This window comes from Manis javanica, chromosome 2, assembly GCF_040802235.1.
Source record: "Manis javanica isolate MJ-LG chromosome 2, MJ_LKY, whole genome shotgun sequence".
NCBI classification, from domain to species: Eukaryota; Metazoa; Chordata; class Mammalia; order Pholidota; family Manidae; genus Manis; species Manis javanica.
The window spans coordinates 153670939-153685398 of NC_133157.1; the positions used below are offsets into that span (position 1 = coordinate 153670939).

Consider the following 14460-nt stretch of genomic DNA (forward strand, 5'->3'; position numbering starts at 1 on the left):
AGGTTTTTAATTACAAATTCAATTTCTTTAATAGATTGAGAGCTACTCAGGTTATCTATTTCTTCTTGAATGAACTTTCATAATCTTTGTCTTTCAAGAAATTTTCCTGTTTCATCTACATTATCAAATGTAATGGCAAGAAGTTACATTCAGTTATTCTTGTTTTAATGTCTATAGGATCTGTAGTGATGTTTGCTCTCACTTCTGATATTGATAATTTGTGACTTCTCTTTTATTGTTGATCATTTAGGCTCTAAGTTTTTCAATTTTTCAATCATGTCAACAATTAGCTTTTGATTTCACTGATGTATTATTTTTCATTTCACTTATTCCTGCTTTCTTGTTTCTCCTCTTCTGCTTACTTTGGATTTAATTTGCTTTTCTAGTTTCTTAAGGTAGAAGCTTAAGCCACTGAACCCTTTTGTCGTTTTTATATATTTAGACATTCAGTACTAAAGAATTTCCCTCTGAACACTGCTCTAGCTGTTACCCACAAATTTTGATACTATATTTTCATTTTAATTCAATTCAAAATGTCTTCTGATTTCTCTTTTGTTTCTTCATTGACACATGAGTATTTTAGAAATGTATTATTTAGTTTACAAAATATTTGGGAAATTTCCCAACTATCTTTCTGTTGCTGATTTTTAATATGCTTTTCATTATGCTCAAAAAACATGCTTTGCATGGCTCTAATTCTTTTAAATTTATTAAGACTTGTTTTATGGCCTATAATACAGTCTATTTTGGTAAATGTATTTGGTACATGAAAAGAATGAATATTATGTTGTTGGATAAGGTATCTTATAAATACCAATTAGGTTAACTTCATTGTTAGTGTTTTCTAATCCCTTACTGATTTTCTGTATACTTGTTCTATTGAGAATGGTGTTGAAATCTCTAACAGTGGATTCCTCTATTTATTCTTGCATCTGTCAGTTTTTGCTCTATATATTTTGAGGTTGTATTAGAGCATAAATAATTGTAATTGGCATGTCCTCTGATTGATGCTCTTCATCAGTATAAAATACAGATATTGGGACTTATTCTTAAAAACTATTAGCAGGTAACACTGAAGAAACTATTTATGGTAGTCCCCCCTTATCCACAGACAATATAGTGCAAGACCTCCAATGGATGCCTGAAACCACAGATGAACTCTGCATATACTGTTTTTTCTTATACACACATATCTATGATAAGTTTAATTTATAAATAGGCACAGTAAGAGCTTAACAATAATAAAACAGAACAATTATACTGTAATAAAAGCTATGTCAATATTGTCTCTCTTTCTCAAAATATCTTATTGTACTATACTCTCCTTCCTCTTCTTCAATGATATGAGATGGTAAAATGTCTACATGATTAGATTAAGTGAGATAAATGACGTAGGTATTGTGACATAGCAACAGGCTATTACTGACCTTCTGACAGTATATCAGAAAGAGAATCATCTGCTTTCAGACAGTGGCTGACTGCAGGGAACTGAAACCATGAAGAGTGACACCATGCATAAGGAGGACTACTGTAGTTACTGTTATTTCTCTTCCTCATTTTATAAACCAGGTGTTTGTCTTACCGTATCATCAAGACCATCTATATGTAAAACCACTGTTTTGGCACGTTTGTTTGTAGTTCCCAGAAAAAACTGAGCTTTCCTTCTACGTGAATTCATTTCATTGAAACTATCGCCATCTGCCATACTGGAAGACTGAAGAATGTCATAGATTTCAGAAGCTAGAAGTTTCGTTTCTCCTGGAGTTGTAGTCCTTGTAAAGAAACACATATAAATTAATAAATGAGTCCTGTCTTCTACTGATTCTGTCATTTTATTCCTCAACTTTGTGAAGCCTTGTTTTCTTCATTCTGATGTTTTGTTCAATTTAGAAGAAATACCAGTGAATCCTAGAATAATCAATTACGTAGAAAAGCAGTTAGTCTGTAAGAAAGTCTTTTAATTTTGTTTTAAACCCCTGGTTCATTGAAATTCAAAACTCATCACTACAGTGGCATAAAAGCACATTTAATCAAAATCATTAAATAGGAAATCAGCTAAGAAGATCAGGATATAACATGTCCCTGGATTAACACTAATATTCAGCTCTCAATGTGAAAGTACCCTACCATCAAGAAATGCAAACACAAAAATCCGAAAGAAAGCAAATTAAGAGAGAACCTTCATATTAGAGTTATTTAATAAAGACATTTCTCAGTAAATTCAAACTAATTCTATTTTTTAATTTATATTTTTAACTTATATTTTACAGAGCATGTATTGTAAAACTGTAACTCAAACAAAAGTTCTCATTCTAAACTTTCAAATCCCACTACTGCTCCTCACATGAACATCTAATGCCATACTGTCCAACAGAACTTTCTGCATTGACAGTAAGGTTCTACAGCAGCACTACAGAGGTCTACTCACCAAATGTGGCTACCAAAAACTTGAAATGTGTTAAGTGCAACTAAAGCAATTAATTTTATTTACCTTTAATTAAATTCAAATAGCTACATGTGGTAAGTGGCTACCATATTAGATAGCAAAGATCTAATGGTTCTTATTACTTTGTTGAATAAACAATAAACACATATAACTGTACAAAAGCAATCCTCATTCCACCTATACATATATTCAAATTAAGTCCAAACCTTTTAACATATATTCAAAGTCTTTAAAATCTGTCCCCATTCAGCTCTACCCACATCAGCTCCTTTTGTCCTTTATAAATACCTTTTATAGGTCCTTCCCTTCACCTAAAGTGTATGCTTTCAAACTCTTTATTTCTCCCTTGAAGGTTCATATCAATCAGCATCTTCAGTGAAGCCTCTCCATTCTAAAAACCCATTCCTTCCTCTGCATTCAAAGTACTACACTTAGAATTATTCTACTGATCTTAAGTACTATTTCTTTCTCTTCAAGAATAGGAATGTATTCTTTCTGTGCCTTCCAAAGAGCCAAACAATTTTTTTTACAATCTATTTGTTTACTGAATGAGCAGAAATACTTCTATTTCTGATGTTCAGACTATACACTGGGTTGATTATATAAATAGAGCTTCAATTCCAGGGATTTTAATCAGGCAGTTTTCTGGGCACTCAATTTACTAATACTAGGTGCTTTTCTGGGCCACTGTTGACCACAGAAATCAATGACTTTGAATGACTTCGGTTCTGTATTGCAGGAAGCTATCAAAAAGACCATTTTTTAAAGGAGATGTCTCAGCACTTTTCTAATAGCTGTTTTACAGTTTATTGAAAAGGTCACTGCAGTTCTGAGATATTTTAAGTACTAGCCAACCACAAGTTGTAAAGAGTATGAGGACAGTGGTTAGAGGCACTCAGGAATTTAAGAGGAAACAACCCCTTTCCACCATCAATACTGTTTTTATCAATACTGCTTGTACTGAATGAAAGAAGAAATCATCACCACACATAATTAGAGATTCATCTAATAACTTTTTAAAAAACATATATACTATTTTAAAACTTTTTAATGTATTTCTTGATGAACCAGTAGTGACAAACAATATTAAAAGATTGTAACATCAAATTATCACCTTTCTGTTCTGCACTGTAAGAACTTGTAACAGTAGTTCTTAACCGAAAAGGGCTACTAACTAACCCCTTTGGGAATCTGGTTTAAAATTACAAACTGTTACACAGAAAAATGCAAATCAAAAAATTCTCCAAATCAATTTCAGTAAGTTTATGTCCCTACCCAAACCATCCAGTTTACATCAACCTCAGTTAATTTTTTTCAACTGATCTAGAATTGGAGGAGGTAGAACTACAATATAGTGACTTTACCGTTTGAAAAAAATCCAATAAATGCAAATTGCTCATGAGAATTAGTACTATTTGAAAAAAATAGTGATAAAAAGACACAAAAAGTCTACTCTCTTAGACTCAGTAATTTTTCCATTAGAACTTAAGAGAAAAATCCATGAAAAAAAGAGTAATCCAAAATATAAAAATCATCTTTTACGCAGTTAGACAAAAACCTTTTAGAACAGTACTGTCCAATATAACTCTCAGAGGTGATGGAAATGTAGTCGCTGACCATGTGACTACTGAACACTGAAAATGGCTAGCGTGACTAAAGAACTGGTTATTAAATTTGATTTTAATTAATTTAAATGTAAATTGCTACATGTAACTACTGACAACCATATTAGACAGAAGTTTTAGAAAAAAGGGAAGAATGCTTCTGTTGTCAGCTTAAGCCAGCTTTCTTCTGGTTAATAATTGTGCCTACACTTTTGATAAACCATTCCTCTAAGACTCTTTCTGACTAAGGTCTTGAAAAAAATATTAAAAAACTAAGTGACTATTTTCTCAATTCTCCCAAGGATGGTATAAAGCTAGAACCATTCCAGATTCACAGGAGAGAAGATGATCTATACATCTAATGGATTCCTTAGGGCTTTGGAGCTTAATTCTCTCATAAACCTCTTCCTGGTTTCCACATTAGTAGCAACAGAGGGGAGAAAGTGCAATTTACTCATAAGAACAATTTGCATAAGTAATATACGTGCATTTGTAATTGCCAATGTAGCTATGGAGGCTGCTCACACTAACTTTCTATTAGAAAGCTGAGTATTTACAACAAAACTACAATTTATAGAGTCACGCACACTATGTCTGCTTACATAAACAGAACAAATACAGATTAGCAAAAATGGCTATATGAAACAGACACTCCCATCACCAGAATTTTTAACTTCCTTATTTCATAGTTCCAAACTATCTTCATTTTTACAAAGTAATAAATTCCTTTCTGGGAGAGTTTCAATTTCTATCTACTTAACACTAAGAGATTTTAAAATTATAGAATAATCAAATAAATTTGTTACCTTAAGTATGTTCTTCTGGTGTACCTCACAGACTTCTTTATTGCTATCCTTCCTATGAAAGGGTTAAGGGAATACCTGTATTTATAGACCCAGATCTCTTCTTAAAACTAACTAAAATTGTGTTTTAGGAAAATGAAATTTAGAAAACCGTATAAGCAAAGTTGCTTCTTGACCTGGACACTGTATGAAATATCAAATATCTGCATATTGCTATCAAACAAATCAACTATAAATAATTATTTCCATATAAAAAAATGCTTTTAAAACCAAAAAGAAAAATCCAAGAGCATCTATATATTTGGAATATATCATAATCTGAAAAAACATAAAACACAAAAAACAAAATTACTGCTCAAATACTGTGATACAAACCGTTCAAGCAGAAAAAGCCTTGAGTTATCTGGTACATTTTGCCATAAATGTAAGAGGACTGTATAATTAAACAGTATTAATTGCCCTAATCTTCTTAGGCAAGTGAAAACTGAAGGAAGTGATTAATGCCCTAGATTTAGTTCAGTCTTTAAAATCTGACATCAGGAAAAAAAAAGACTATCTTGGAAAGCTCTTTCATCTAAGTAATTGGAATTTTACTCTCAGTAATTTACTATTCCATAATGAAGTATACTGATTCCTCACCACTTTTTCTAATTAGCTATCTGTATTGAAAAAGGTTCAAAATGTTATTCATAAAACACAACTAAATGAAGAACTCTGATCTATATATATCTATCAAAAATACTTCTTATTCTGAATATAAGAATATATATCCTTATTGGTCATTTCAACCACCAATTCACTGTAATTCTAGATGTTGCTAATAACATTTTGTATTACCCATAAAGGTAAATTAAGACTTCCATATACCTTATGAAAGCAATGAATATACTATTTATTGCTAAAGACTTTATCTCATCTTTTGAAAAACTTTACAACTTTTCCTTTAGGAGCTGGGTCGCCTTTTTTTTTTTTTTTATCTGTGTTGTTTGCTAAGAAAAAGTGTTTCTTACACCATTTATGCAACCCAGAAAACATGATTCTTTTATGCAAAAACAATCTTAAGAAGGGTTCTAAGAAGGCAGTTAACAGCTTTGTTTAGGTAACAATGAAGGCCTAGACTGGGAAATTAGAGGATTCTTGAGCCAAAGCCCATTTATTTACATATCATCTATGGCTGCTTAAACCCACAAGGGTACAATTCAGTAACTGCAACAGAGACTGTATGTTCAGTAAAGTCCAAAATATTCACTGTCTGGCTTTTTACAGAGAAAAATTTGCCAACCTCTCTTCTAAATAATTCCCCAAAAAGATTAAGAAGAATTACAAAGGATGTGGAGTATAACTGCAGCCATTAAGAATAACACTGTAGGAAAGAAAATGGTTACATGGAAGAATGTTCCTCATATATTAACTAAACTACTACTACTGTCTTTATCTTTTATAAGATAAACTGGCACCACACTTCTCAAAAATAACATAAAGATCAAGGTTAAATGAAGCAGTATTTGTCAAGAATCTCAGGAAAACAAAAGGTGAGCCATGAATCCAGTCCAGCTGTCCGTCAAGTATCAAGGCTATAGCAAAAGAGTTTTAAACATAAAAGAATTCAAGGAATATTTGAAACTTTCTTGAGCAGTTTACTAGACAATGAGCTTTAACCAACAGAGATGACTGGGAAAACTTTAACCAAAGGACTGATGATGAACATTTTATATATTTAACTGTAGATTCAACTTTAAAACAAAGATGGGGAAATTCTAATGGAAGACTATGTAAATGTGCTGACAAGGTAGAAAAAATGCAACTTAAAAGCAAGAAAGGAGAAGGGAAAAGAGAAAAGTAGAAAAAGTTCAATGACCATGAATTACATACATAAGGGAGTCAAAGACTACAATTAAATACTAACAATGAAGAGAGTGCATGCTTAAAAAGGAAACAGACAACACCGAACATTTTTTAAAAATACAAAGGCATGGAGGAGCCATGATGGCAGTGTGAGTAGGGCAGCAGAAATCTCCTCCCAAAACCATATATATTTTTGAAAATACAACAAATACAAATATTCCTAAAAGAGAGACCAGAAGACACAGTACAACAGCCAGGCTACATCTACACCTGCAAGAACCCAGCGCCTCACAAAGGGGGTAAGATAAAAGCCGTGGCACAGAGGAACCCGGGCTCGCCCCCTACCCCAGCTCCCCGGTGGGAGGAGAGGAGTCAGGGTGGGGAGGGCATGGGAGACCAGGACTGCTAAATATCAGACCTAGTCATCCACACAGGGAGCGCAGACACACAGTGGGTGGTGTGCTGGATACTAGGGAAACGGAAGGGTAAAACCTGCGAGCAGGTTCCCACAGCTGGCATCCCTGGGACAAAAGAAAAGTGAGTGCTCTTTAAAAATCTTAAAGGGACAGGAGCCTCACAGCTGGATGGAAGCATCCTGGCACACTCAGCCTAGCAGCTGGGAATCCCAGGGAACTCCAGGCGCCCTAACCCACTGGGCGGGAGGGCAGCTCTGAGGCCCCTCACCATGATAAACAGCCTCCCACCTGTTCCCCCTCCGGTGCAGGCCTACCATAGCAGAGCAGCAGCCTGAGACCAGCCACACCCACAGCAGCAGCACAAAGCCTCCACTGCAGACACCCAGGCCAGGTTCAGAGGCCCCGTTGGTGCGCAGCTGCCCAGCACAAGCCACCAGGGGTCACCATTCTCACATGAAGGGAAGGTGACAGGCAAGCAGGAAGGGACTTTGTTCTTCCAGCTAAAACATGCGCCATCTGCCTACGAATACCTCTATCACCATGAAAAGGCAGAAGAATTTGATACAGACAAGAACAACCCAGACATCCCATGAGAGGGAACCTGGGGAGATAGATTTAACCAATCTTCCTGAAGAAGGATTCAAAATAAAGGTCATAACCATGCTGATGGAGCTGCAGAGAAAAATGCAAGAGCTAATGGATAAAGTTGGGAGGGAGAACAGAGAAATAAAACAACCTCTGGAAGGACTTAAAAGCAGAATGGACAAGGTAAAAGAGGCTGTTAATGGAATAGAAATCAGAGAACAGGAACGCAGAGAAGCTGATGCAGAGAGAGATAAAAGGATCTCCATTAATGAAAGAATACTAAGAAAACTGTGTGACCAATCCAAATGGAACAATATCTGCATTACAGGGGTACCAGAAGAAGAAGCGAGAGAAAAAGGGATAGAAAGTGTATTTGAAGAAATAATTGCTGAAAACTTCCCCAAACTAGATGAGGAAATAGTTGCCCATACCACAAAAGCACACAGAACTCCCAAAAGAAATGACCCAAGAAGAACAAAACCAAGACATACAATAATTAAAATGGCACAGATCAAGGACAAGGCAGAGTACTAAAGGCAGCCAGAGAGAGAAAAAAGGAAAACCCATCAGGCTATCATTAGACTTCTCAACAGAAACCTTACAGGCCAGAAGAGAATGGCATGATATATTTAATGCAATGAAACACAAGGGCCTTGAACAAAGAATACTGTATCCAGCATGATTATCATTTAAATATGAAGGAGGGATTAAACAATTCCCAGACAAGCAAAAGTTGAGGGAACTTGCCTCCCACAAACCACCTCTACAGGGTATTCTAGAGGGACTGCTCTAGATGGAAGCACTCCTAAGGCTAAATAGATGTCACCAGAGAAAATAAAATTATAGCAAAGAAAGTAGACCAAGCAAATACTAACTAAACACAAAAAATAAAATCAACTTCCCACAAAAGCAGTCAAAGGAAACAAAAAAGAGCACAGAACAAAACATCCAACATATGAAAAATGGAGAAGGAGGAATAAGAAGGGAGAGAAATAAAGAATCACCAGACAGTGTTTATAATAGCTCAATAAGTGAGTTAAGTTAGACAGTAAGATAGTAAAGAAGCTAACCTTGAACCTTTGGTAACCATGAACCTAAAGCCTGCAATGGCAATAACTACATATCTTTCAATAATCACCCTAAGTGTAAATGGACTGAATGTACCAATCAAAAGACACAGAGTAATAGAATGAATAAAAAAGCAAGACCCATCTATATGCTACTTACAAGAGACGCACCTCAAACCCAAAGACATGCACAGACTAAAAGACAAGGGAAAGAAAAACATATCATACAAACAGGGAGAAAAAAGCAGGTGTAGCAGTACTAGTTTCAGACAAAACAGACTTCAAAACAAAGAAAGTAACAAGAGACAAAGAAGGACATTACATAATGATAAAGGGGTCAGTCTAACAAGAGGATATAAACATTATAAATGTATATGCACCCAATACAGGAGCACCAGCATATGTGAAACAAATACTAACAGAATTAAAGGAAGAAATAGAATGCAATGCATTCATTTTAGGAGACTTCAACACACCACTTACTCCAAAGGACAGATCCACAAGACAGAGAATAAGTAAGGACACAGAGGCACTGAACAACATATTAGAACAGATGGACCTAATAGACATCTATAGAACTCTACACTGAAATGCTACAGGATACACATTCTTCTCAAGTGCACATGGAACATTCTCCAGAGTAGACCACATACTAGGCCACAAAAAGAGTCTCAAGAAATTCAAAAAGACTGAAATCCTACCAACCAACTTCTCAGACCACAAAAGTATAAAACTAGAAATAAACTGTACAAAGAAAGCAAAAAGGCTCACAAACACATGGAGGCTTAACAACATGCTCCTAAATAATAAATGGATCAATGACCAAATTAAAATACAGATCCAGCAATATATGGAAACAAATGACAACAACAACACAAAGCCCCAACTTCTGTGAGACGCAGTGAAAGCAGTCTTAAGAGGAAAGTATATAGCAATCCAGGCATATATAAGAAGGAAGAACAATCCCAAATGAATAGTCTAACATCACAATTATTGAAATTGGAAAAAGAAGAACAAATGAGGCCTAAAGTCAGCAGAAGGAGCAACATAATAAAGATTAGAGAAGAAATAAATAAAATTGAGAAGAATAAAACAATAGAAAAAAATCAATGAAACCAAGAGCTGGTACTTTGAGAAAATAAACAAAATAGATAAGCTCCTACGCAGACTTATTAAGAGAAAAAGAGAATCAACACACATCAACAGAATCAGAAACGAGAAAGGAAAAATCATGATCGACCCCAAAGAAATACAAAGAATTATTAGAGAACACTATGAAAAGCTGTATGCTAATAAGCTGGAAAACCTAGAAGAAATGGAGAACTTCCTAGAAAAATACAACCTTCCAAGACAGAGCAAATAACAAACAGAAAATCTAAACAGACCAATTACCAGCAACAAAACTGAAGCAGTAATCAAAACACTACGAAGAGCAAAACCCCCAGACCAGATGGACTTACCATAGAATTTTATCAGACATACAGAGAAGACATAATACCCATTCTCCTTAAAGTTTTCCAAAAAATAGAAGAGGAGGGAATACTCCCAAACTCATTATATGAAGCCCGCATCACTCTAATACCAAAATCAGGCAAAGACAACACAAAAAAATAAAATTACAGACCAATATCCCTGATAAACATAGACGCAAAAATACTCAACAAAATAGTAGCAAACTGAATTCAAAAATACATCAAGAGGATCATACACCATGACCAAGTGGGATTCATCTTAGGGATGCAAGGATGGTACAACATTCGAAAATCCATCAACATCATCCACCATATAAACAAAAGAGAAGGACAAAAATCACATGATCATCTCCACAGATGCTGAAAAAGCATTTGACGAAATTCAACATCCATTCATGATAAAAACTCTCAACACAATGTGTATAGAGGGCAAGTACCTCAACATAATAAAGGCCATATATGATAAACCCACAGCCAACATGATACTTAACAGCAAGAAGCTGAAAGCTTTTCCTCTGAGATCGGGAACAAGACAGGGACGCCCACTCTCCCCACTGTTATTCAACATAATACTAGAGGTCCTAGCCACGGCAATTACACAAAACAAAGAAATAGAAGGAATCCAGATCAGTAAAGAAGAAGTCAAACTGTCACTATCTGCAGATGACATGATATTGTACATAAAAAACCCTAAAGACTCCACTCCAAAACTACTAGAACTAATATTGGAAATCAGCAAAGTTGCAGGATACAAAATTAATACACAGAAATCTGTGGCTTTCCTATACACTAACAATGAACTAATAGAAAGAGAAATCAGGAAAACAATTCCATTCACAATTGCATCAAAAAGAATAAAATACCTAGGAATAAACCTAACCAAGGAAGTGAAAGACCTATACCCTGAAAACTACAAGACACTTTTAAGAGAAATTAAAGAGGACACTAACAAATGGAAACACATCACATGCTCTTGGCTAGGAAGAATTAATATTGTCAAAATGGCCATCCTTCCCAAAGCAATCTACAGAGTCGATGCAATCCCTATCAAATTACCAACAGCACTCTTCAACAAACTGGAACAAATAGTTCAAAAATTCATATGGAACCACCTAAGACCCCGCATAGCCAAAGCAATCCTGAGAGGGAAGAATAAAGCAGGGGGGTTCTTGCTCCCCAACTTCAAGCTCTACTACAAAGCCACAGTAATCAAGACAATTTGGTACTGGCACAAGAACAGAGCCACAGAACAGTGGAACAGAATAGAGACTCCAAACATTAACCCAAACATATATGGTCAATTAATATATGATAAAGGAGCCATGGACATACAATGGGGAAATGACAGTCTCTTCTACAGATGGTGCTGGCAAAACTGGACAGCTACATGTAAGAGAATGAAACTGGATCACTGTCTAACCCCATACACAAAAATAAATTCGAAATAGATCAAAGACCTGAATGTAAGTCATGAAACCATAAAACTCTTAGAAAAAAACATAGGCAAAAATCTCTTGGACATAAACATGAGTGACTTCTTCATGAACATATCTCCCCGGGCAAGGGAAACAAAAGCAAAAATGAACAAGTGGGACTACATTAAGCTGAAAAGCTTCTGTACAGCAAAGGAGATGCCATCAATAGAACAAAAAGGCTTCCTACAGAATGGGGGAATATATTCATAAATGACAGATCCGATAAAGGGTTGACATCCAAAATATATAAAGAGCTCATGCACCTCAACAAACAAAAAGCAAATAATCCAATTAAAAAATGGGCAGAGGAGCTGAACAGACGGTTCTCCAAAGAAGAAATTCAGGTGGCCAACAGACACATGAAAAGATGCTCCACATCGCTAATCATCAGAAGAATGCAAATTAAAACCACAATGAGATATCACCTCACACCATAAGGATGGCTACCATCAAAAAGACAGACAACAACAAATGTTGGCAAGGTTGTGGAGAAAGGGGACTGGTGGGAATGTAAATTAGTTCAACCATTATGGAAAGCAGTATGGAGGTTCCTCAAAAAGCTCAAAAGAGAAATACCATTTGACCCAGAAATTTCACTTCTAAGAATTTACCCTAAGAATGCAGCAGCCCAGTTTGAAAAAGACAAATGCACCCCTATGTTTATCGCAGCACTATTACAATAGCCAAGAAATAGAAGCAACCTAAATGTCCATCAGTAGAAGAATGGATAAAGAAGACGTGGTACATATACACAATGGAATATTATTCAGTCATAAGAAGAAAACAAATCTTACCATTTGCAACAACATGGATGGAGCTAGAGGGCATTATGCTCAATGAAATAAGCTAGGCGGAGAAAGACAAGTACCAAATGATTTCACTCATATGTGTAGTATAAGAACAAAGAGAAAACTGAAGGAACAAAACAGTAGCAGAATCACAGAACCCAAGAATGGACTGACAGTTACCAAAGGGAAAGGAACTAGAGAGGATGGGTGGGAAAGAAGGGGTAAGGGGAGGTGGATGGGGGGAAGAAAGCAGGCATTACGATCAGCATGTATAATGTGGGGGGGTGGCACTGGGAGGGCTGTGCAACACAGAGAAGTAGTGATTCTACAGCATCTTACTACACTGATGGACAGTGACTGTAATGGGGTTTGTGGGGGGCACTTGGTGAAGGGGGAAGCCTAGTAAACATAATGTTCCTTATGTAATTGTAGATTAATTATACCAAAATATAAAAAAAAAGTACAAAGGCAACCACTGTAATAATAAGTCTAAGTATCAGATGAAATTTTCTAAATAAAAAAAGAAAGCATCATGCAGAAAGAGAAACACAACTGCCATAACATAATATATGTCATAACTACAACAAAAACAAGTCACATCAATAAATATAAATGCACTTAGCTCACTAATAAAAAGAGAAAGATTTTCAATTTGGCTCAGAAAACAAGACACTGTTAAAACAAAGTGATTTAGAAATAAAGGAATGGACAAGTGTAAGCCAGGCAAATATATAACAATGAGAATGGGGGTTGTGTACTGACAGCAAAGAACTCCAGCTCCAAATCCAAGCATTAAATTTGACAAAGGACACTGTTTTAAACCTGAAAGACATACGACAATGAAAAAATATATATGTTATGAATATGTATGTACCAAACATCATCATGTATGTAGAAAGAATAAAGGAAATGTTAAAATGGTAAAACAAATGGCAAAATGTTAAAATCTGGGGAATCAAAGTGTAGGATATCCAATATATAAGTGTAGGTATAGTTATATTAAGTGTGGTATTATTTCAATCTAAAGTTTAAAAAATATTACTTATAAATACATATTTAAGTGAAAAGATACTCAGCAGTATAGGTTTTCTTCTATTTTCTAATCTTTATAAATAAATCACATACCATACTTTTAATGAGATTGTTAAATGATATGTTAAAACAAAACACAGAAAGAAAACGCATAAAGAAATGAAGCAAAGGCTTTTCATCCAAGATTTTAGCAAAAAGAATAGACTGCCATTTATTATGGCACTATTTCAAAATCCAGAATTTTAGGAGTTTCTCCAGATGAAATGGGGTATTTTATAGTTCAGTTGCCACATTTTATTAAAGTGCTTTTATTTACAGATTAATTCATGTTAGATATTCACAAGTACATTTGTGAATATATCTTGGATCAGAAGTATTACTCCTGAAATGCCAATTAACAAATGTCTTAAACAAGATTTAGATGTTCACCTGAATTGACAATGTAAAAATTCTCTTCACAAAGGGATCCAGAACTGAAAATGTAAAAAGATTCTAACCTCTAATGACAAGTTTTTATTTATGGAAGAAGACAAAATTAGAACATAATGCCAGATTCATTTCTGAGTGACAGAGAACTTAAAATTCTCTTCACAAAGAATGGAAAATAACAGTAACTTTGAAGTCAACCCAATTAACGACCTGTAAGCACCAATCTGACCTTAACACAAGCAAAACTTGCTGCTGGATGACATGATAAAATCTCAGCAAAACTCTGTAGCAAAACACAGTATGGTGATTAAAGGGCAAAAAACATTCTTCCCAACTAACCATGTGGAGGACAACTTCCACTCTCCCTACCTACCTCTGCTTTGTGGTTTTCCCTTTGCTCACTGCCAGGTGGATAGTTTCTCTTCAGTCAATAAAGCAGCAGTCCTCAACAACAGATCTTCTCTGTTCTGTTAAGTCTTTCTGCGATATTGGTACACC

General features: G+C 35.2%; 1 protein-coding gene across 1 annotated transcript in view; it reads right to left on the reverse strand.

Annotated features, from left to right (window-relative positions):
• ARMC1 (armadillo repeat containing 1) overlaps positions 1 to 14460 on the reverse strand; it is a 60329-nt gene that overhangs the window by 11173 nt on the left and 34696 nt on the right. The window contains exon 4 of the mRNA XM_036998206.2: positions 1583 to 1772. Within this exon, the coding sequence (XP_036854101.1) occupies positions 1583 to 1772 (190 nt within the window). The remainder of the gene's footprint in view (positions 1 to 1582; positions 1773 to 14460) is intronic.